This window comes from Hyla sarda, chromosome 1 (genome assembly GCF_029499605.1).
Source record: "Hyla sarda isolate aHylSar1 chromosome 1, aHylSar1.hap1, whole genome shotgun sequence".
NCBI lineage: Eukaryota > Metazoa > Chordata > Amphibia > Anura > Hylidae > Hyla > Hyla sarda.
Genome location: NC_079189.1, coordinates 466,355,249 through 466,381,014, shown reverse-complemented (window position 1 = coordinate 466,381,014; position 25,766 = coordinate 466,355,249). Strand labels below are relative to the sequence as shown.

General features: G+C 41.8%; 1 protein-coding gene across 4 annotated transcripts in view; it reads left to right on the top strand.

Moving 5' to 3' along the window:
* SH2B3 (SH2B adaptor protein 3) overlaps positions 1-25,387 on the top strand; it is a 337,860-nt gene extending 312,473 nt beyond the window's left edge. For all 4 annotated transcript variants that reach the window (XM_056536396.1, XM_056536401.1, XM_056536407.1 and 1 more), the window contains 5 exons: positions 3,858-3,946; positions 15,382-15,476; positions 16,894-17,108; positions 18,319-18,490; positions 21,921-25,387. In XM_056536396.1, the coding sequence (XP_056392371.1) occupies positions 3,858-3,946; positions 15,382-15,476; positions 16,894-17,108; positions 18,319-18,490; positions 21,921-22,228 (879 nt within the window). In that variant the 3' untranslated portion in view covers positions 22,229-25,387. The remainder of the gene's footprint in view (positions 1-3,857; positions 3,947-15,381; positions 15,477-16,893; positions 17,109-18,318; positions 18,491-21,920) is intronic.
* The last annotated feature ends 379 nt before the right edge of the window (positions 25,388-25,766 follow it).

The following is a 25,766-nucleotide window of genomic DNA, read 5'->3' as shown; positions in this document are numbered from 1 at the left end:
TATCTTTGTGTCATCAACAAAAGACATACCCTACCATCGAGACCTTTTGCGATATCACTAATGAAGATATTAAACAAAATTGTTTCCAGTACAGATCCCTGAGGTACCCCACTGGTGACAAGACCTTGCTCTGAATATTCTTCATTGACTACAACCCTCTGTTGACTGTCATTCAGCCACTGCCTACAACTCAACAATATGGAAGTCCAAGCTCAATGACTGCAGTTTATTGATAAGTCTTCTATGTGGGACAGTGTCAAAAGCCTTACTAAAATCTAGAAATGTGTTGTCTACTGCCCCTCCGCCATCTATTATTTTAGTCATCCAATCAAAAAAATCTATAAGATTTATTTGACATGATATCCCTAAACCTACGTTGTTTTTCATCTCGGCAATCCATGGGATTTTAGATGTTTCACAATCCTATCCTTTAGTGTCACGACCAAATGGGTGGACAGGGAGAGTGAGCCCCGAGGCCACGCCCCCTTCATTCATATCTATGGGAGGGGGCATTATGGCCGTCGTGCCCCCTCCCATAGACATGAATGGAGGGGGCGTGGCGTGACATCACATCCCCAGTCCCGGAATCCCGGAGGTTTCCGAAACTGGAGATGCAGCTCCTGCATAGAATGTGGGTGCTGCAAGGAGATTGTGGGGGGTCCCAGCGGCGGGCCCCCCACGATCAGACTTCTTATCTCCTATCCTTTGGATAGGGGATAAAATGTTTTTGCCCGCAATACCCCTTTAATATACAAGCCGCCAACCACATTAGATTCATTATAAATGTCATACAAGTAGTTCTGGATATCCATGCTATCTCTGGCATCATAAGGTGAGTGTAAATGCTTCAAACAATCATTTTGTTACTTAGTACGATACCATACTCAGTAGGGATGTAAGAAAAAATCGATTCTCGCGATAATCGCGATTTTTCATTTGCCGATACAGAATCGATTCAAAATATTTTTGAATCGATTCTTTTCGGGATGTGGAATTTTTAATAAAACGCACTTTATCTTACCTGCCAACGAGCCCCCGGAGCTCCGGTACAGGTGTTCGGTCCCCGGGCTGTATTCTTCTTACTTCCTGTTAGTCCGGCACGTCACATGGAGCTTCAGCCTATCACTGGCCGCAGCGATGTCCCGCCTCCGCTGGTGATAGGCTGAAGCTCCATGTGACGTGCCGGACTAACAGGAAGTAAGAAGAATACAGCCCGGGGACCGAACACCTGTACTGGAGTGTACCGGAGCTCCGCGGGCTCGTTGGCAGGTAAGATAAAGTGCGTTTTATTTTATTTTGCAGCCCGGACGGGATAACATGAGAAAAGTGAGCACCGGAGTACTAGATCGCCGCTGTCAAAGCTGACAGCGGCGTCTATTGGGATCTATGAATGCTCCCAGGTGGGCGATATATCGCGATGTATCGTCACCTAGACGGTATCGCGATATATCGGGATATATCGAATCGCCACACTGGTATCGCGATTCAAATCGAATCGCCAAATTCTTGGCGATTCACACCCCTAATACTCAGTGACATGTAGCAGGAAAACTCCATGCGGAAAAATGAACATGCTGTGAATTTTCACAGCAGACTTCACCCATTCAAAGGTAAAATATAATGAGGCAAATGGACAGGGCTTGTCTTGGTGGGACAATGTATTTATATTTTTATTTACTGAATCGAGCCAGATAGTGAAACATTTTCTTTTTTATCTCATCTAATTCTATTTTCTGATTGTAGTTTTTATCTTTCATTTTTTATAAATAATTATGGGAGTGGCTATCTTGCTTTTAACAGCATTTAGATATATGCTTTACAGCAAGCCCCATTGGGTATAGGAGCAATAGATTAGAGTTGACCATATGACTAGTGACTGCGTGTTTTCTAGACATGCTCTGTGACATGTGCAGAGGTCATTTTGCACGGAGGGTAGAAGGTGAACCGTGATTGTGATCACCTACTGAATGGTCTGATTCGGTCTATCTACTAGTGTGTCCTTTCACTGTAATCCTGTCTGTGATAACAAGGACACTGCTGAAAATGATTTGTACAGTACAGAACCAAAAGAATGCAAATAAGCCCCTCCCCTAATAAAAATAACCCCCCTTTTTCCATTGTTTATATAAGAAAAAAATAAAAAACAAACGCATATTAGATATTGCTGCATGCGGAAGTGTCTGATCTATTATTTTTTTTTTTATGGGAAAAGGGGGGGTGATTCAAACTTTTAGTAGGGAAGGGGTTACATCACATTTATTAACTTTTTTTTTACACTTTTTTTTTAGTTCCCATAGGGGACTATTACAAAAAAAAAAAAAAAAAAAACACACACAATAGATATTAATGCATGCGGAAATGTCTGATCTATTAAAACATGATGTTTATGATCCCATATATAGAATGGCATAAATGTAAAAATAAAAAATACTTGGAATATTTGTTTTTTTTTTTTTGTTTTTTTGCGTATATGCCATTGACCATGCAGTTTAATTAACATTATATTTTTATAGTTTGGACATTTACACACATAACAGTACCACATAGTTTATTGTTGATTTCTGTTTACATGTGTATATATATATTTTTTTCTTTTAATGGGAAAAGGGGGGTGATTCAAACTTTTATTAGTTATATCACATTTATTAACTTTTTTTTTTTTAACCTTTTTGTTACACTTTTTTTTTTTAGTCCCCATAGGGGACTATTATAATGCAAACCTTAGATTGCATACACTGTTCAATGCTATGCCATGCCATAGCATAGCATTGATTAGTGCTATCTGTGCTCGATTACGCCAGGCTGCTGAGCCTGGCTGGACCATCGAGGCACAGCTCTGACAGCGAGGAGGCAGGTAAGGGCCCTCCCGCCGTCCTTTCAGCTCTTCGGGATGCTGAGATTCCACCACGGCAGTCCTGAACAGCCGGGATCACGTTTCTCCTATTGTAGACGCCGCAATCAACATTGATTGTGCAAAAAAAAGTGCAACATTTTTTTTATTTCCCCAAATAAATATTTATTTAGTTGCACCATACGTTTTATGGTAAAGGAAAGGTGTTATTACAAGCCATCATATGGGTCTGAGGAAGGAAAAATAAGAGTTATGTCTCTTAAAAGACGACAAAAATGCAATAAATGAAAATAGCTGTGTCCCTAAGGGGTTAAAGCGTACAAAAGAAGCTTACAGTGTTAGAAATCCTCTCAGGGAAAAGGAGCCTGTCCCTCCCTTGAGGTGGTGGGAGGTGATTGGTGTGTCTGCTAATGCAGCCTTGTCCATAAGTCATCTCTTGTCCATGACTCATGGACAAGCCTGATGCTGCTGCAGGACTGGTTAGTGTCCTTAGAGGTATGGGTACCTCTAGTGTTGAGATTTTCAGGAACTGTTTTTTTTTATAATTAAATATTAAAAAATTTAAACAACCATATTACAAAAGGTCTTTAGTTTTCATCAGTAACAACATTTACTGATTTTGGATCTGACAGTGCCCATTTAAGGTATATTATTTGCCAATGACAAGCTATGTTTGTGACTACTTATAAAAGCATCTATACATAACAGATAATATTATAAGTTGGAAAAAGATACAATGGACAATGGTTTCATGGGTTCATGAATGAAAACATCTGTTTTGACTGATCAGAATAGCAAATGTCTGTAGAAATAGTTTTCCAACATGTGTGCTAACAGCCCTTAGGAGAATATGCATTCATTACATGACCCAATTTGTTCTCACACACTGAAATAGATAGCCCTTTTAGATGTGGATAAACAACATTTCAAAGGGAGCCTTTGTGGGTTTTGTCCAGAATTGAGAATGTTTTGTGATATTTATCTTTTTTCCTGTTTTTTCTTTAAGGTTAATACAACTGAAGTTATTTTTGAAGTTGTAGATGACCAGCAGCTAAATTCCTGGACTTCAGAAATCAAAGACTGCATGAACTGCGGGTAGGCCATTCACTTTCTTTTACGGTGGGAGCTTTTCTTATAACATAACTTATAACTTAAAACAGTCTTTTCAGGACTGTCAAACAAGTGATGTAGCTATATAACAGGACTTTGGTGATATTATTAGAATGATGAGGTTTCTGTGTACTTCTAAAGCTTCTCTAGTTAACCTTCTTAAATCTGTTATTGGCTTAGACCTTTGTAGTGATTCATATTAGATATTGATAAACTTTATCTTTTGTGGAGTCTACCAAAACATTCTCAAGCTTTACATAAAAAAATGTATACTTCACCCTAGGAATTCATTAGTCAACTATTATGCCCATAGATACCCCTAGTTTACCTATGCGAGACACCTCAATTCCACCTCTTTGCGTAAATTCCTCCAAGTATTTTGGAATCCTAATATTCTGAACTATGAAAAAGGAAATCTTGACCGTCTTTTCCATAAATTTAAAAACTAAAAGGAAGATGTGGCAAAAAATGCCCCTAATTGGGGGAAAATGATGTGGATGCCTCAAGTATTATACATGTTACATCATGTATCACTTTGGCTCACATCTCGTCTTTCCATAAGATTCATTCTTTTTCATGATCCTATTTGACGAGGTAAGTGTTCCTGTATAAGATTACAGACAATGCATGTAGCTAAGGAAGATGATGCAAATATGTCTACAATTTGAGCATCTTAAGACATGGGAGCTAAATGAGAATGCGGATTCTTATAAAGATCTGCTCATGTATAAAACCTGAACACATCATCCCTTGTTGATGCTTTAGATGCAAAAAAGAAAAAATGTATACAGGAAAAAAAAAACCTATTGGTATAAAACCAATATATATAGCCATTTACTTTATATAGTAGTCATGTACTTAAATGTCTAGATACATTTCTGCGCAGTAGGGGTCAGACATATGGTTATATGTCTGACCCTCACAGCATCTATAGATACAGGTGCCGGCTCACCGCTATGAATGACAAGTAAGCTATTGGCAGCAGCAGCGGAGCCTCCGCTCCCTGCACTGCTTTACTTGTCATTCATAGCAGTGAGCCGGCACCTGTATATATAGATGAGCGGTAGGGGTCAGACATATGGATATATGTCTGACCCTCACAGCATCTATATATACAGGTGCCGGCTCACCGCTATGAATGACAAGTAAGCTATTGGCAGCAGCAGCGGAGCCTCCGCTCCCTGCACTGCTTTACTTGTCATTCATAGCGGTGAGCCGGCACCTGTATATATATATATAGATGAGCGGTAGGGGTCAGACATATGGATATATGTCTGACCCTCACAGCATCTATATATACAGGTGCCGGCTCACCGCTATGAATGACAAGTAAAGCAGTGCAGGGAGCGGAGGCTCCGCTGCTGCTGCCAATAGCTTACTTGTCATTCATAGCGGTGAGCCGGCATTTGTATATGTATGCTGTGAGGGTCAGACATATATCCATATGTCTGACCCCCACAGCATGATATGCAGCTGCTGCCCGCTATGAATGACAAACTCTTAGCAGTGAGAGCGGGCAGCAGCCCTCCGCTCCCCCGCTAATAGAGTTTTCATTCATTGGCAGCCAGGGGAGGGAGAACATGAAGATTAATATGCGCAGCTTGGGGGGCAGTATATATATAAATATGCGCAGCGGGGTCAGTATATGCGCAGTGGGGGTCAGTATAGATATATAATAGGGGCAGTACATTTATTCAAGCGCAGCGGCCACTAAGTTTGATATAGCGCAGCAGGGGGAAAGATATATAGAAACGCTGGAGGGGCCAGATATATACCCCCCCCCCCCCCCCCAGCGATTCTATACATCTTTGCCCACCACAGCGCTTCTATATTAAAACTCTGCCAGGAGCCCTGATTGGCTCCTCGGTCCTGGCCATTCAGGGCTCCTGGTGGACTGGTGGGGAATTTAAAAATGAAAGTTTACAGTACATTGCAGGGGATCGGAACATGCCGCCCGCTTCCCTGTTTAATAACATCTGATCGGATCGGGTCTCAGAAGTGAGACCCGGTGCGATCAATCCCTCAGCCCCTGTACTACTACCCTCAACATGGAACAAACCCTATTCCATGCTGCGGGTAGCAGGATTTACTCCGTTTTGAGTAATTTCCCGACAGCTCTGAGCTGTCGGCTTTCTGTGAAGCAAAACTCACAGGTTTTCCTGTGAGTTTTCTTCCCACACTTTTTTCTCTTTTTGTCGGGAACACGCCCCTTTTGTTGGGAAAAACGCCCCTTTTGTAGTTTTTTTTCTTCACTCTGAGTGGTTTTGATTTTGTCGGGTTGTGCGCCAGATTCTGGCGCAGACAGAATTCTGGCGCAAAACCCGACAAAAAGTGTTGGGATCCTGTTAGTAAATGAGGGCCAATGTATTAGAATGTTATTTTCTGGTTTTTGGAGATTAAATCTGTATTAAAGCTAACAGCTTTAATGCTTTATGAAATTGTTTCACTGACTGTTAGGCTGAATACTGTGTGCAGTCTTGTTATGAATGTTCACATAGAATTCTTGGATGATATAGTGCAAAAACTATCAGACATATAAGGTCAAGTTCAAATTCCAGCTGTTTTCCTCTGCGTGCACGATTTGCCTGTGGTAGCTTGGACAAGCTAGGGTTAAAGATGCTGACGGTCAGTTGTAATGCATGACCCGGAGTAGTCACTTGCTGCTATGGAGCACTGCATGTGAGATTTGCTGTGTAGGTGATAATTGCTGTTTCTAAAGCAGGAAGCAGAGGAAGTGCATGTTGACCTGTAGGGTTTGCATATGGTTCAGCCTCCAGCGCTATGCTGAAAGGCTTTTCCTGTTATTGAAATACCAAGAACTCTGTTAGCAATTAATCATTGTGTGATTTCCAGAGCTTGTCCTCCTCCAGCTCTGCTCTCCTTTCCTTGAATTTCCATGAATTAAAAGTGTGTTTCCAGCACTTTCCGAGGCTCGTATTCCTAGCTGGTCTGTTTTACAGGTGACTTCTTATGTCCTTAGATGTACAGACAGTGTAAAGAGTTTGCAGCTTCAGTTATTCAGTCTGTAGCATTAACAGAAAAGTGCATATTCAAGCATGCCACATCAGAACCCCTCTACAGTGGTCCCTCAAGTTACAATATTAACCCCTTAAGGACCCAGCCATTTTACACCTTAGGACCCGGCCATTTTTTGAACATCTGACCACTGTCACTTTAAACATTAATAACTCTGGGATGCTTTTACTTATCAATCTGATTCCGAGATTGTTTTTTCGTGACATATTCTACTTTAACATAGTGGTAAAATTTTGTGGTAACTTGCATCCTTTCTTGGTGAAAAATCCCAAAATTTGATGAAAAATTTGAAAATTTAGCATTTTTCTAACTTTGAAGCTCTCTGCTTGTAAGGAAAATGGATATTCCAAATATTTATTTTATTTTATTCACATATACAATATGTCTACTTTATGTTTGCATCATAAAATTGACGTGTTTTTACTTTTGGAAGACACCAGAGGGCTTCAAAGTTCAGCAGCAATTTTCCAATTTTTCACAAAATTTTCAAACTCACAATTTTTCAGGGACCAGTTCAGGTTTGAAGTGGATTTGAAGGGTCTTCATATTAGAAATACCCCACAAATGACCCCATTATAAAAACCGCACCCCCCAAAGTATTCAAAATGACATTCAGTCAGCGTTTTAACCCTTTAGGTGTTTCACAGGAATAGCAGCAAAGTGAAGGATAAAATTCACAATCTTCATTTTTTACACTTGCATTTTCTTGTAGAACCAATTTTAGAATTTTTACAAGGGGTAAAAGGAGAAAATGTATACTTATATTTGTAGCCCAATTTCTCTCGAGTAAGCAGATACCTCATATGTCTATGTAAAGTGTTCGGCGGGCGCAGTAGAGGGCTCAGAAGCGAAGGAGCGACAAGGGGATTTTGGAGAGTATGTTTTTCAGAAATGGTTTTTGGGGGGCATGTTGCATTTAGGAAGCCCCTATGGTGCCAGAACAGCAAAAAAAAAACACATGGCATACCATTTTGGAAACTAGACCCCATGAGGAACGTAACAAGAAATTAAGTGAGCCTTAATACCCCACAGGTGTTTCACTACTTTTGCATATGTAAAAAAAAAAAAAAAAAAATTTCACTAAAATGTGTGTTTCCCCCCAAATTTCACATTTTTGCAAGGGTTAATAGCAGAAAATACCCCCCAAAATTTGTAACCCCATCTCTTCTGAGTATGGAGGTACCCCATAAGTTGGCATGAAGTGCACTACGGGCGAACTACAATGCTCAGAAGAGAAGGAGTCATATTTGGCTTTTTGAGAGCAAATTTTGCTCGGGGGCATGTCGCATTTAGGAAGCCCCTATGGTGCCAGGACAGCAAAAAAATACCCACATGCCATACCATTTTGGAAACTAGACCCCTTGAGGAACGTAACAAGGGGTACAGTGAGCATTTACCCCCCACTGGTGTCTGTCAGATCTTTGGAACAGTGGGCTGTACAAAATATTTTATTTGCACAGCCCATTGTTCCAAAGATCCGTCAGACACCTGTGGGGTGTAAATTCTCACTGCACCCCTCATTACATTCCGTGAGGGGTGTAGTTTCCGAAATGGGTCACATGTGTTTTTTTTTCTTTTTTGCATTTGTCAAAACCGCTGTAACAATCAGCCACCCCTGTGCAAATCACCTCAAATGTACATGGCGCACTCTCCCTTCTGGGCCTTGTTGTGCGCCCCCAGAGCACTTTACGCCCACATATGGGGTATCTCTGTAGTCGGGAGAAATTGCATTACAAATTTTGGGGGGCTTTTTTCCCCTTTACCTCTTGTCAAAATGAAAAGTATGGGGCAACACCAGCATGTTAGTGTAAAAATTTTTTTTTTTTTACACCAACATGCTGGTGTAGACCCCAACTTCCCCTTTTCATAAGGGGTGAAAGGAGAAAAAGCCCCCAAAATTTGTTAGGCAATTTCTGCCGAGTACGGAGATACCCCATATGTGACCCTAAACTGTTGCCTTGAAATACGACAGGGCTCCGAAGTGAGAGCGCCATGTGCATTTGAGGCCTGAATTAGGGATTTGCATTGGGGTGGACATAGGGGTATTCTACGCCAGTGATTCCCAAACAGGGTGCCTCCAGCTGTTGCAAAACTCCCAGCATGCCTGGACAGTAAACGGCTGTCCGGCAATACTGGGAGTTGTTGTTTTGCAACAGCTGGAGGCTCCATTTTGGAAACAGTGGCGTACCAGACATTTTCATTTTTATTGGGGAGGGGAGGGGGGCTGTGTAGGGGTATGTGTATTTGTAGTGTTTTTTACTTTTTATTTAATTTTGTGTTAGTGTAGTGTAGTGTTTTTAGGGTACAGTCACACGGGCGGGGGATTACAGCGAGTTTCCCGCTACGAGTTTGAGCTGCCGCGCAAAATTTGCTGCATCGCAAACTTGCAGCCTGATACTCACTGTAAGCCCCCTGCCCATGTGAATGTACCCTGTACATTCACAAGGGGGGGGGGACCTCCAGCTGGTGCAAAACTACAACTCCCAGCATGCACAGTCTATCAGTGCATGCTGGCAGTTATAGTTTTGCAACAGCTGGAGGCACACGGGTTGGGAAACACTGAGTTAGGAAACAGACAATGTTTCCCAACCAGTGTGCCTCCAGTTGTTGCAAAACCACAACTCCCAGCATGCCCAGGCAGCCGAAGGGCATATTGGGAGTAGTGGTTACGTAAGAGCTGGAGGAGAACAGTTTGGGGACCACTGTGTAGTGGGGTCCAAGCTGCAGCCCTCCAGATGTTGCAAAACTACAACTCCCAGTATGCCAAAACTGTCCAGGCATGCTGGGAGTTGTAGTTCTGCAACATCTGAAGGGCCAGATGTTACAGAACTACAACTCCCAGCATGCCTGGACAGTAAGGGCATGCTGAGGATGTGTAGTTTTGCAACATCTGGAAGGGCACAGTGGTCTCCAAACTGTGGACCTCCAGATGTTGCAAAACTGCAACTCCCAGCATGCCCAGACGCCAAGGGCTGTCTGGGCATGCTGGGAGTTGTAGTTTACAGGGTCCCATTACAGCAATGCATGTCGCTTTACGGCGACGTGCATTGCTGTAAAGGGCCCGACCGCGGCTGAAGATCTACTCACCTGTCGCCGCCGCCGCCTTCATCGCCGGGATCCGGGTCTTCAGGGACGAGGTAAGTACCGGGGCTGGTCCCCAGCACTCCCCCGTCCCCCGCCGCGTCCTCCGGTCTTCCTCCCGTCCTCTCCGGACTTTCAGGGGCCGGGCAGGACGGGAGGAAGTAACCGCCCCCCCTCCTGCGATTGGTCGGTTAACTAACCGACAGATCGCAGGGTATAGGAGGAGGTGGCCGGCTTGCCACCTCGCTCCGATACTTCAGCATGGTCCTGGCTGTCTGTGACAGCCGGGATCATGCGAAATTACCGGGCGGTCGGGTCCCAGAGACCCGATCAGCCCGGTATCGCCGCAGATCGCAAGGGCGATTTCCCTTGCGATTTGCGGCGATCGCCGACATGGGGGGCCTATATGGCCCCCCTCGGCGTTTGCCCTGGATGCCTGCTGAAGCATTTCAGCAGGCATCCGCTTCCGATCTCTGCCCGGGGCGCGGCAGAGACCGGAGAAACACCAGGACGTACTAGTACGTCCTGGGTCCTTAAAGCCCAGGGTGCCAGGACGTTCTAGTACGTCCTGGGTCCTTAAGGGGTTAAAGGGGTATTCCAGGCAAAACCTTTTTTTTTTTATATATATCAACTGGCTCCGGAAAGTTAAACAGATTTGTAAATTACTTCTATTAAAAAATCTTAATCCTTCAATAGTTATTAGCTTCTGAAGTTTTCTGTCTAACTGCTCAATGATGATGTTCCGGGAGCTGTGCATGATGGGAAAATATCCCCATAGGAGTTGCACAGCTCCTGGGACGTGAGTCATCAGAAAGCAGTTAGACAGAAAAGAATTTCCTCTGTAGTATTCAGCAGCTAATAAGTACTGGAAGGATTAAGATTTTTTTTATAGAAGTAATTTACAAATCTGTTTAACTTTCTGGCACCAGTTGATTTAAAAAAAAAAAGTTTTTCCACCGGAGTACCCCTTTAATTCGGATCAGGGGACTGTGATAGATACTCCAGAACATTCACCTTATTCTGCTGTAACCACTGGAGGCTCAACTGGAAAATGCAAGAGGGTCTCATGCGCAACTTACATGAAAAAGAATGCTACTTGTGCTAAACATGCTAAATTCATCTTCCCATCAATTTCCACAAGATTCCCTGTGCCTTAGAACTCATACATCCCAAAACATCAGTGAGACACCACAATGCTTCACAGTGGGGATAGTATTTATTTTTGTTATAGGCTTTGTTGTACTCCTCTTATTGTGACCATAGGTCAAGCTGTTGTCAGACATTGTACCCAGTGTTTTTTGTGGCAATGGCACGGTAAAGGCATTTTTCTGGTAACTCAGCCATGCTGTTCCTTTTTGTTCAGGTTACTACATATTGTGCTCTTTGAAATAACCACCATATTAAATAGCCGTGATTAAACAGTACAGACTGTCATTTTCAAGGCTTTGGATATCTTTTTAGATAATTTTCCATCTTTAAAGGAAAACGGTCACCCCTTCACCTGCACTATAACCAGATACACCGAGTTATAGTGCGGGTGAACAGGTGACCGATGCGCGGTCTTGGACTGCTTTACCTACCTGCAGTCCAGAGCCCCGTTCCTCCAAACGTCCCCCTCTTCCAGCGCTGACTTGCGCACTGAGGCGGGCCCACCGGCTAGATTTAAATATTCATAAGCGTTGGTCACATGAGCGCTCAGTAGGCACGAGTAGGCTGCTATATTCTCCACAGGAAGTTCTTTTCTTTTTGAATTTCCTTTCTGTCTGACCACAGTGCTCCCTGCTTACACCTCTGTCCATTTTAGGAACCGTCCAGAGCAGGATAGGTTTGCTATGGGAATTTGCTTGTACTCTGGACAGTTCCTAAAATGGAGGTGTCAGCAGAGAACACTGTGGTCAGACAGAAAGGAAATTCAAAAAGAAAAGAACTTCCTCAGTGGAACATACAGCAGCTGATAAGTACTGGAATGATTACATTTTTTTAATAGAAGTCATTTACAAATCTGTTTAACTTTCTGGCACCAGTTAATAAAAAAAAAAAATGTGGAGTACCCCTTTAATTTCCAGATGAAAGATTCCCTTAGGGATGCAGTATCACAGACTAGTAGCTGTAGAATGTTCAGTTGGTTGGGGAGCTGCAGTGACCGACTAGGCATACTGACTTCAACAGTAAACTTGTGGAAATGACAACAAGATATACCAAATGTTTATTTCCTAATCCAGCTGCAATTCAGTCATTTTTGTTCAGAATAAGGCCAGTTTATGACAAGTATAATACAGTTGCCTTTTTGTGTCTGTATTATTGTGGGGGTCTAATGATCCATACCGAAAATATCATAGATCCCTATGATGCTTTCACTCATTATAACCAAATTCAGAATGCAATTTGTGTCCGTCATATGGGCACAAAAATGTGCCTGCACTACGCTCGTCTGAAATTGGCTAAATTTACAGACTAAAATGAAAATGTTCAGTCACCCCTCCACAGATAGTGTTCACATCCAAGGACATCTGGCCGACCAAGTGCTCAGGGCATTCAGCCGTCATGCAAGAGGAAAGTCCCAGCACTTCCAATCCAGGCACAGAAAAATATTTAAAATAGAACCGTTTTATTTATGTCATTTCAAAAGTATAGAGAGACCATAAAAATATGAAAAAAGTCCTGACGCGTTGTGGTAGTGCTGCGACTTTTTTCATTTTTTGGATCTTATCCTTAATTTAAAGAGTATCTTGTTAATGTTTGTGCCTTTTCATTCAGTTGTACATATTGTCCACCATTATCTCTCTTGAATTGTGTAAAATATACTTTTTTTTCCCCCTAACATGTGAGCTAGGCAATGCATGTCTGATGGATGGCATCCATCAAGGCATCTGTTGGAGGTATAATTGTTTTCTGTTTAGCACCTTATGCCATACATCATGGGTGTAGTGTCAAGTTAAGAAACAAATCTGTAGGTGTGATGCTTTTATAGTTAGCGCACATGTGGCTACCCATAAAAACAATTCTAAGAACTGATTCTTCCTCAAAAAAAAATTTGCTCACAGTCACAGCAAAACCCAGATGTCAAACATTCGCTGCACATAAGTCAATGAAGATCCAAAAGTATAGCTTGGAGAGCTACAGTACTGTGCTGTATGGCTATTTTCACACGGCCGTTGCATCCGACCCATTTAGTGTTCGATCGGCTCTTTTTTTTTTTTTTTTTTAGCCAATTAGACCCTGAAACGGGCTGGATGCAAATGGCTACTACCAGGTCATGACGGACCCTATTCACTTACATGGGGTTAGTCGGTGAGCCAGTAATTTTACAGGATTTTTGCTGAGAAAAAAATAGAGCCTGCACTATTTTTTTCTCCGCTAAACTCCCGTCCCTCTGACCAGATTGTTTTGCTATCATGCGTATTGTCTCATTGTCTTTTTCAATTATATACAACCATTTCTCCCCTGAAGAGGTCTTCGCAAATTTGTTATTTCTTCTAGATAGGGGTACGTGGTAGGGATCGACCGATTATCGGTATGGCCGATATTATCGGCCAATAATCACGATTTTGGGCATTATCGGTATCGGCAATTACCTTGCCGATAAGCCGATAATGCCCCGCACCGCCCCCACCGCACCATGACCGCCACCCCCCCGACCCGCCGCACCGCACCCCCGACCCACCGCACCCCCCACCGTGATGCTGGGCGGTATACCGGTATGGATTTTTGCCCATACCGCTATACCGGTCGGACCCCTCCCCCACCCTCCGAGTCAATAAAAAAATTAAACTTACCCGTAATGGGGGTGGTCCGGGCCATCCATCCATCCTTCCTGTAGTGTCCGGGGGCGTTCCGGGTGAAGAGTGAACCGGTCCGGGCTGTCCTTCTTCTCCGGCGGTCATCTTCTCCACTCCGGGCAGGCTCCCGCCTAGTACACTGCATAGACGCCGCTGCGCCGTGACGTCAGGTGCGTCGCTGCGCACGGGCGTCACTGCGCAGCGGCGTCTATGCAGCGTACTAGGCCGGAGCCTACCCGGAGTGGAGAAGATGACCGCCGGAGAAGGACAACCCGGACCGGTTCACTCTTCACCCGGAACGCCCCCGGACAGTACAGGACGGAAGGATGGATGGCCCTGACCACCCTGACAGGTGGGAGAGAGAAGCGGGTGGTGGCGGCGGCCTATGGCCCCGCAAAAGCCACTGCAGATCATTAATTTAAAGCACCCGCTTTAAATCAATGATCTGCAGCGGTGTAGCAGGGGGTTAAATAGCCGGTAACTTATACCGGAATATCGGTATAAGTTATCGGCTATCGGCCCTAACCTGCACCGTTTATCGGTATCGGCCCTAAAAAAACGATATCGGTCGATCCCTAGTACGTGGTATGTCACCCGTGAATTCACTCTACCTCTTTTATTATGCAAGACCCAAAAATTGTGTGGTGCTAGTTACCTATGATACTACTGTAACACTATACTCTTGAGTATATTATTGATAATCTTTGGTGCATTATTAGACTTTATTTCTTTAAATAAAACTATGTAGGTCAGGGAGAGTACAGCAGAGCTGATTTTGAGGAACTGGTGAGTGCCACATATATATTTTTTCTTTTTTGCTTGTTTAGTTGTTATATTTATACTGACTGTAGTTGAGCACCACCACTAGACCCCTATGTCTACCCTTGGATACCTCAAGGAGGATGTGGACTGTGGCTTGCTGGTTCTAGTAGTGCCGACCTTTTTGTGCAGCTGTACGATTTCTAGTGGCGGCGCAAGGTATTACGATATTGTCTCATTCAGGTGATTGGCAGGTTGGACCCCCACCGACCTAATATTGATGACAAATTCTTAGGATAGGCCATCAATTGGATGATCCCTGTAAATCTTACAAATCATCTTTCTTGTCCTCAAAATTGTTGTGGATACTGTGACATATTTCATTTTTAAGGTGATGTTCTCAGAACACTGATCTATCATAGGTAAATCCCATTGTGGGACATGTTGCAGATTTTAAAATGTGCTGCACATTCGTTCATTCTATGCTGATTTTTTTCAGAGATTGGGTTTAAGATACTCAATTTTCTTACAATAGCAGCAAAATGTAAATAGATTCTGTCAGGATTCAGGTGTGGAATCTGTTGACATGGACTTAAGTTTCATTTCTACGTCAGTATTTCAAATGGAGCTATGTTATCCTAACAGTATCCCAAACATGTGAACATGGCTGCCAGGACATCCTTATTCAGTGCAACAAGTAGGCTGTGTATTAATATAACTTTAATGAATTTCTATAGTTGCTAAAATCTAATTTATTTATTTTAGGACAGAGGAAATTGATGGAGAGATGCAGGTGTCTTCTCCGTCAGATACAGCGTCGCAGATTCCAAACAGTGGCAGCACAGATTCCATTAACCAAGGTATGTTAATGCTTTTTTTTATAATCTTTTATAGCAATATCATTCCCCTTCCCTCTTAAAATCTAGTTGGGTCCATATACCTCAACTATAAGAAGGATACATAGCCTGTATCATCTTGTACATAAAGGCATTCAGGACTAAATGTAATAGACAAAGGCAAATGGAGGTACATACCCAAAAAGGAATGTCAGGCACTATCAGACGTCCATATACAATTTTAAGCACATCATAGTGCAACATCCTATTTGTAGACCAGTGGTATAAATCATCATCGGCTGAAAATGCAAATCATTGGTTAAGCCAATATTAAACTTTTTATTGATCCATTTTTTATACCTTATATAAACCACCACTTAGTCAGCCAAAAGCCTACAAACCAAAAGGATACAAAGTCCTGGTCACAACACTGCCATGAGATTCTCCACATATTGTAAGTGTGCAGTAGCCCAAGTGGGATCACCAATATTAAAAAACCCCAGTAAGAATAAATTGAACAGTCTTACCAGAGTGGCACCCTCTTGGTAATCCAATGGACCTTTACCATTGTTTGCACTTTGTACATTCTCTTTATGCTATGTGTGTGTGTTTTTTCTTTTTTTTTTATATTCCCCTGGTTATTGCAGCTTCCTTTTAACATGCCTAAGCTTTGTACCAAATTAGGTGGCATTGTTTTTCATCTCAATCTAAGTGCCTTCTTTTAGACAGTAGTGAAATTAATTTCTAGGTCAGATCCACTTTCAATCTTTTTGGATCTAATACGATCATAAATCAGTTCCCTGCCAAAAAGTACAATGCAAGAAAAGAAAATTTCATTATACAGTACGGCTGCACAGTAAATAGTTCAAAATAGTACCAGGTCACAAATACATATAAAAAGCTTTGCAGTAAGTGGTAGTTAAATGATGTGACTATGGGCCAATACAAATATTCCAGGTTGTCTATAGGACAGGCTGCAGTAATGGAGCATTACATCAGTAATTTTCTTATAAGGACCCACCATCTATTTCATCTTACCTGTAGCACCACTCAGCACTGCACTTCACTGTACTATCATTTTTTAGACTGCTGAGATAGTATTTTAAGATAAAAAGTAGACGTCTTTGACCTAGGGGCTTTTGGTAAAAACAGTTTTAAATTGTCCATAGTTCTGTATTAATTTAATTTCTGTATAAATAAAAGGAGAAATAAATCACTCCAGTTGCCTGATGATATGTTAGGTTCTCCTCACCTTAGTGAAGTGGAGAATAAAGCTTATGACTTTTGTTGGACTTCATCTGGTCAGAACTGCACAAAGTGCTAGGTTTTCCCAAATCCTCTCTTTATTCCACAGAATGGCATTTTAAAACTTTTTAGATACAAAGTTGCTGCATGATTTATGACTTTTAAAGGTGTCATAACAATATTTTTTTTCCCTCAGGTGCCGCCATATTTGTGCCTCCAGAGCAGTGCTGCCACAAAACTGACCATTTTCTGTCACCATATCCATGGTTTCATGGACCTATCTCTCGGGTCAAAGCAGCACAACTTGTTCAATCCCAGGGATTTGAGGGACATGGAGTCTTCCTTGTGAGACAAAGTGAAACCCGCAGAGGAGAGTATGTCCTCACATTTAATTTTCAAGGCAGAGCTAAGGTAAAGACATCTGAAAGACCTTATTCACATGTGTGCTATGTGGTTTATATGTACCAGACATGAGTAATATAAAACGTGGCTACAGATCCTAAGACAGAACAAATAAGAGTTTCTGTATTTTATTAGCTTAATGTACGTTACATTGATGCAAATTCAACACATGCACAAATCACATGCAGCACACATTTCGAAATATTGTAATGTTGTGTTTTGTAGAATAATTGCATTTACGAAAAAGGTTTTTATTTACCATTTTTGTATTCAAATAGGAATTTACCTAAGTTGTCTAGGAACACAACAATAGTGCTCATATAACAGCACTTTATGTGATTTAGGTTCTTACCATATAGTTCCTTCATTGTGTTAGGTCATATAAACATTGACTTGAGATCAATCTATAAAGATCTATGTTTGTATCCTGTCTATAGACACATTTGAGCAGACACTGCCTCCCTTTCTTTTCATGTTCTCAATAAAATATCAGGGACTGTTTTTTAATAGAAGGTACATTAAGAAATTCTGCGTAAGTTGAATGCTCTGCTGTTTGAGCACTATTAATGTTTTTTAGAGAACACCTTTAAAGGAGTTATCCGGCGGGAGAATAGTAAATAAAAAAAAAAAAAAACCTGTACTCCTCTCCAGAGCTCCCGCGGTGCCTCCAGTGTTCTCCTCCGGTCCCTGATGCAATCCTCCTCCTGCTTCTGGGGAAGACATCCACCATCCGCAGGGATGTGCCTCCTGGCCTGGTGATAGACTAAGCCGCAGTGTGACATTTGTCGGCCTGGGCGCAAGGAAGAACATCAGAGCAAGGTCCAGTACATCACACTGCCGATTTGCCTATTAACGGCATAGGTGGGTAATTGCTGTGGATGGCGACGGACTATGCTGCAGCGGGATGTGTTGACCCCCAGGAACAGCAAGAGGATTGCATCGGGGACCAAAGCAGGACACTGAAGACACCACAGGAGCACTGAAAGTGAGTGACAGTTTTTTTTTATTCAATAAATATATATGTGTGTATGTTACAAAAGCCCCTCCCCCTACCACAAGATAACCCCTTTAGGGTAGGGTCACAGGTGAAGTATTTTCTGCCTATTTGCTGCTGCATATTGTGTGTGACGTGCAAAAATTTTATTTTCAGGAATCCTATAAAGGCAAAGTAACATACTGTAAGATAAACTAAAATACTGTACGGTTATCCATTTTTCAGCACCTGCGTCTCACATTGACAGAAAGAGGTCAGTGTCGGGTCCAACACCTCCGTTTCCTGTCTGTTGTAGAAATGCTTCATTACTTCCGTCTGCATCCAATACCACTAGAGTGTGGAGCTGCCGGAGACGTGAAGTTGTCTAGTTACATTGTGTCAGCTGTTCATTCACAAGGTAAAATCGCACTTTTTTATCTTATTAATGTCACATTGTTTACTCATCAACTCATTGTCACAGATTTAGTAATCCTATTTAGTATTTAGGCCAGGAAATTAGCAAATGCACCAAATTTGTCACAGTGGCTCGTGCCGTGTGTTTAAATTGTGCAAATCTTTTAGACACTGTTGTCTAACGTTATACCACTTATAGGTTGGATTATTTTCAGCAGGTTAATTTGCCCTGGCACGCTGCAAAAATAGTTCAGGTATGGTTTAAGGATCATGACAAATAGTTCAAGATATTGAATTGTCCCTCAAATTCCCCAGATAAGAAGATATCTGTTGAATGTGGTGAAAAATAAACTCTAATCTAAAATGTCAACAGTACTCCCTTTAGTCCGCCTCAGAAGTCACGTGCCATACTTCCTGAGGTCAATGAGCTGTGATACCAAAATATGAAAATATATTGCTGAGGCCACCAATAGCGGGAAGAGTTACAGTATTTCCCATTTTTGTAAATATTTTATTATCTTTTAATGTGAAAACAATGAAGAAATTACACTAGGCTATAATGTAAAGTAGTAAGTGCACAGCCTGTATAACATTGTTTAATATTACCACAAGCATGGTGGTGGGAGTGTCGTGGTCTGGGCCTGCATTAGTGCTGCCGGCACTTGGGAGCTACAGTTCATTGAGGGAACCATGAATGCCAACATGTACTGAGACATACAGAAGAAGAGCATGATCTCCTTCCCTTCAGAGACTGGGCCACAGGGCAGTAATCCAACATGATAATGACCCCAAACACTTCCAAGATGAACACTGCCTTGGTAAAAAATCTGAGGTTAAAGGTGAAGACTGGCCAAGTACGTCGCAAGAGCTAAACCCTACTGAGCATCCTTAAATGGAAGGTGGGAAAGCGCACGGTCTCTAACATTCACTAGCTCTGTAATTTCATCATGGAGGAGTAGAAGAGGACTCCAGTGGCAACATGTGAAGCTCTGGTGATCTCCATGTCCAAGAAGCTTAAGGCAGTGCTGAAAAATAATGGTGGCCACACAAATCACTTTGGGCTCAATTTGAATATTTCCACTTAGGCATGTACTCACTTTTATTGAGTTTAGACATTAAAAGGTACTCCGCCCCTAGACATGTTATCCCCTATCCAAAAGGATAGGGAATAACACGTCTTATCGCGGGGGGTCTGGCCCCTGAGACCCCCCCAGATCTCCAGGCCCGTCCTGTGGCATTAAGGTCACAGAAGTCATGCCACGCCCCCTACCTTCATGTCTATGGGAGGGGGCTTGATGGCTGTGTGTTAGTCGTCCCGCCCCCTCCCATAAACATGAATGTAGGAGGTGTGGCGTGGAAGCCCCCGGCTACCGTGACAATAACACTGCAGCGCCGGCCCAGAGATCGCAGGGAGTCCCAGCGGCCGAACCCCCCGTGATCAGACAGTGTCAGACATGTTATTCCCTATCCTTTGGTTAGGGGATTACATGATTAGGGGCGGAGTTCCCCTTTAATGACTTTGTGTAGTTATTTTGAGGGGACATAACATTAAACACTGTTATACAGGCTGTGCACTCACTACTTTATATTGTAGCAAAGTGTCATTTCTTCAGCGTTGCAAAGATATAATAAAATATTTTTAAGAATCTGAGAAGTGAACGCACTTATGTCAGATACTGTGTGTGTCAGAATAGGCTATTATTTCTAGGACCTTGTAAATAAGGAGCATCCGTGAATCGGGGCATTGGAGAGTTGACTACTGTTTTGTTTTTAATTATATATTTTTTAATAACATTTGCCACTCCTTTTAATATGTGAGTGAACTAGTGACATGTTTTACCTTTCTATACTATGCTTTATTCTTTGTCAGAATGCTGAAAGTAGAACATGTTTAGTTAAAAAATCCAAAGTAACAAGTATTTCTAATATTGTCTAAAGCAACACAGAAACCAAAGCAAATCTTACATGTTCTTCGTACAATAAGAGAGGTTTTATTTAGTGTGCAGCTGTGTCTCGCTCAGAACTCGCTGTTCAAGTTTTCATTTCAGAACTGAATTGATTCATTGATGGTGGCCTCAGATGTTTAGATGTTTCTCAGGCAAACAAAGTTATCCATTGCATTAGCCTAAAGTGTAGCACAGGCTTTCATTAACATATACTATACACAATATATAGACAGTCCGCTGGCGTAAAATGTAGAGGCTATGTGGTATCAATTTTTATTTATTTAAAATGAATCTATTACTCTATATTGCTTATAGAACTATTTGCTGGCTGCTGCTGCTGAGCTCACGTGTGGTGTTCTACTAGCAGTAACGTTGCAGTAATGTGCGTTTTTACAGAAAATGACCAGAATTGCAGCAAAAATTACATGTTTACCACATTTGCATAATTACTGTAAAACACTCAATTTGTGCCATTAATTTCCCTAAAACTGCAACAGTACCGCTAGTAGATCGCCATGTGAGAACACAGCCTTAGCAGCAGCAAGCCACCAAGTATATATAAGGAGTAACAGATTTACTTGGAAAAAAATGAAAAATATATTTATATTTCAGAAAATAGCTGTAAAAACATGTCAGCACTGCAGCATTACTGTTTATAAAATGCCACGTGTGGACACAGCCTAAACTTATTATGCCATTATCTTTGATCTCATTATGACTTGTGTACATATGTAAGATAGCGTCTCTCAAGAACACATGAATAGCTGTTGCTGATTTACACAAGACCATCCAAAGAGTTTGAACAGCATTCTGCACCTACAGTATTAAAGGTGAAACATGCAATGAAATTATCAGATTGAGATTAAAATAAATAGAGCTGGAAAATCTTACACAAACAGGTCTGTAGAGGGAATTGGCTACACAACGTCCTGTGAGTACAACAGCGTCTGCACTCATTCAAGAAGGCCGTCTCTTTGCTGTGCAGGGGAAGAGGGGAAACTGTTATGTGAATTTGTACACTGGGGGAATAAATTAAAATGGTAAAAAACTAAACTGTCTGGTTTTGCCCCTAGCAACCAATCACAGCTCAGCTTTCATATCTTAAAGAGCTCTGGTAAAATGAAAGCTGAGCTGTGATTGTTTACTATGGGCAAAATCAGACAGTTTTGGTTTATTCCCTCAATTGACTGTGATCGAGCTGCAGCTTTACTGTATGTGTAATATATCTTTGACTAGACAGTAAAATAAATATATGAATTAATTAATACTTGTTTTTATTCCAGCCTTGATTAGGTGGCATTCTCTGATATCATTCTTACAATTTAATATATCACACATTAAGAAAACACTGTAAGGTTCAGTTAAAATTTGTTGACTATCAGTTGTGATTGGTTACCATCTGTCTGAGAGAAAAATCAGACCTATTAATATATCTGGGCCAGATTTATGACCACTAGCTCCTTATTATATTTTGTCTCTAACCTACAGACCACAGCCCTGCAGTCAGCCCGTTACTGTTCCCACTGCCAATCCAGAGATCAAGTTTTGAACGCAGTGTTTCGCACTTCCATCAACCAAACCTACAGCGAAATCCCTATGCAGATGACATGCTCCCTGGCTCCTACTCTGAACAGATTTTCCACCTTGTTCCCCCACCAGAAGAGCTGGAACGGAATTTCCTTCGCAGTGAGTCCGGAAGTGCACAGTCGAGTAGTCAGAGGGAATCTGACTACGAGATGGACTCTGCCTCAAGGGGCCATATGCGAGCAATAGACAATCCTTACACACCTCTATGACAGTGTGGTAGTGTGCTGTAAATACTGAACTGACATGTTTACCGTCTTTCAATCTCAAAAGCCTTAACACATGCTGATCAAGCCAAGAATGTAATCTGACATTATTTTTTATTGTGAATTATTTCTTTATATTGCAGGGATGAATAACGTTGTACATGCCCTTTGGGTGTTATTGTATTAGGCCTGTTAAAGGGCCCCGCTTTCTCCTGTCTGGTATGTCTGTGCCACTATAGGGTGCAGTGAAGGGTTAAGTTGTAAGCAGCTCATCAGATAGTTTTGTGTAGGGACTTGTTCACATCGCAATTGTGCCCTATACTTCACATACATGTTGGCAACTGGGATGCTGATGTATACATGGGCGTACTGGTGTCGGCCCCATTGACTGTTGACTACATAGTAGTCACTTGTCAATGTAAGGGTACATATTTAATCATGATGTGAATGAGCCCTTACTGTTTACAAAAGACAGTCAAATAAAGGGGAATTGTTTCAGTTCCAAGAAATGTGTGGAGTAGTTGTCCTCCTCTGACTTACATGTGTTATTGACCAAGACTGTCCCACTGTATCCCTTTGCAGAGATTGACAATCAAGTTTCAGGCAGCCCTTAACTTTCAACCGACAGTATTATCTGCAAGAGTTGGATCAGTGTTGTTTGTAGCACAAAAATGTATTCTGGCATCCATATCACTATCGAGGTAGCTGTGTAAAATTGTAGCTAAATAGCCCATACTACAACTGTCCTTTGTGTTGACTAAGAAAACGGACAGCAAAGTAGTTTCATCTGTCTGTTCAAGACATAGAATCCGTGTTAAAATGTGAGCACAGAGTGCATTGCCAAATATTATGTGTCATATATACAATAAGGTGTATTTATATACCCGGTGTAAGTTTCATACTATATAGCCTATGTGCCTTAAACTAGGACTTTACTGACACTAGTACCATGGACAGAATTCTGTAGGAGGACAGAACTGAAGGCCTGCACTGTTAGAGAATTAAAGGGGTTTTCCGGGATCTAACATTTTATCCCCTATTCAAATGATAGGGGATAAGATGTATGATTGCGGGTCCCGCCGTTACGCCCCCTCACATAGACATGAATGGAGTCAGCATTGGGTGACGTTACGTCACGCCTCCAGTCCCGGAAACCGAAGGTTTCCTAAACTGCAGACTCAGCTCTGCATACAATGTGGGTGCTGCAGCGAGAAAGCTGCAGGCCCCCCGCGATCAGACATCTTATCCCTTATCCAAAGAATTGTATGCGGAGCTGCGTCTCCAGTTTAGATCCCGGAATGTTAGATCCCAGAATACCCCTTTAAGAACCATGTGACAGAGCAATAGATGTGCAAATGGGACTTGAATCATGAATTTATTTACTTAAACTATGCCCACCCAGTAAATCCACAAGTGAATAATGTTCCTCCTACAACCATTGATCCAAGATTTGGCAGTGACTTTAGTCTTATAGGGCACATCTAGTGATCTCTTTCAAGCTATGTGTATGAAATGGTTTAAACCTGCTTTAAAGGGAGCCGGCCACATTGAAAATCTAGTCGATAACTTGTCATTTATTCCTTTAGGGTCTATTCACACGTACAGTATTCTGCACAGATTTGATGCACTGGATTTCAAGCTGTGTTCAGACATTCAGTTTACATTGAGATCTGCAGCAGAAAATCCTGTGCATCAAATCTGCGCAGAATACTGTACGTGTGAATAGAACATTAAAGCTCTGGTCATTATGAGCTTAGGAGTCCAGTAGGGTTTTCCTACTTACAGATTGATAGCTGCTAGTCACTGATTAGGAAAGCCCACAGGACTTCTACATCCTGAATGGGCAGATGTTTAATGTGTACCTCTCACGATGAGCTGTGGCAGGATATTTGTGAACATCCCACGCAATCTTGTAGCCTATGACTTGCACCCAGACTTATGCGATCAGGAGTCTGAATGCCAGAAGCCCTATACAAGTCCATGAGCATTGGCATTTCCACTTCTGTTCGCATAGCCCTCGGGGACATTGCGTGGAACATTTAACCAAATCCGGCGGCCGGTGGCTCATGGTGACAGTGCCCATTTAAATGAATACATTTTACTGAATCATTTCCTACAAATGTAAATGAATCTGCTCGGCTCCTCCTGCTTTTTTACATGCTGCCTGCAGATTGCACTGCGTTTTCAATGTAATGGGTTTCTTTTAAACTCTGCCTAAAAATATACATCAGTGTCCGCATTCCAAATAGAAACCAGCAGTGTAGCGAAGGTTTCCACCTCTTCACATGTGCCTAATATCATATGGTTTTGTGATATATTTAATAATGATTGCTTTATGCTGCATTCTGTCGGCATAGAAGATCCAAGTTTACCTAGGAGATAATGATCTATCTGTTATTCTCATTTTCTCCTCTTTCCTCCTATTTATATCTTTCTCTTGCTTATGCCTCAAGTGTTACTTGATATCTGCATTGTGGCCTTCTTAGAAATGTTCCTAGAGAGTTCACACATTGAGCATCACAAACATGCACTATATTGCTAGCTGCATGTTAGAAAAAAATCTTCCCTTCGATCAGCACTTAATACCAGCCAGCACTTTCACTTTAACAGTATCCCTAAATACCCAGTGTTATGGGGGAAGGGGGGTCCGATATGGTGGTATATTTGTGACATGAGCACAATGTCTGTCTGCATTGTTCTAAATGCAGCATGGCAGAATTCTATAGCAAGCGGTTACTGACAGAGATCTCTGTAAAAAAGAACATATGCTGGGAGGGGCAGATCAATGTCAGTCTAGGTGAGGAACCTACACAATAGATTGTACTGCATTAAAATAGGGGAAAAGGACAACACTGCTTAAAAATTCTAACATTCAATGCTAATTTGCTGTAAAAAAAAATATATATATTCTCTTTTTTTTTTTTTCACATAAGGAATAGACAAACTATGTTAGTTTATGCCTGGTCAGCTATATACATTTTAAAAGGCAATATAACAAATATATATGCAGTAATTCCAGTAGCATCACATATTTGGAGTAAGGTCAGCTTTAAGTTGCACGTAAATGTATTTCTACAGACATGTACGATAGTTATAGAGGTACTCTGGTGAAAAAAAATTTTTTTAACTCAACTGGTGCCAGAAAGTTAAACAGATTTGTAAATTACATCTATTAAAAAAAATCTTAATCCTTCCAGTACTTATCAGCTGCTGTATGCTCCAGAGGAAGTTGTGAAGTTCTTTTCAGTCTTACCACAGTGCTCTCCAGAGCAGGAGAGGTTTGATATGGGGATTTGCTTCTACTCTGGACAGTTCCTGACACGGACAGGGATGGCAGCAGAGAGCACTGTGGTCAGGCTGGAAAGAAATACACAACTTCCTCTGGAGCATACAGCAGCAGATAAGTACTGGAAGGATTAAGATTTTTAAATAGAAGTAATTTACAAATCTTTAACTTTCTGGCACCAGTTGATTTGACAGCATTTGTTTTCCACCATAGTATCCCTTTAATATTACAGTAATAGATGATTTGGTTTAAACCCAT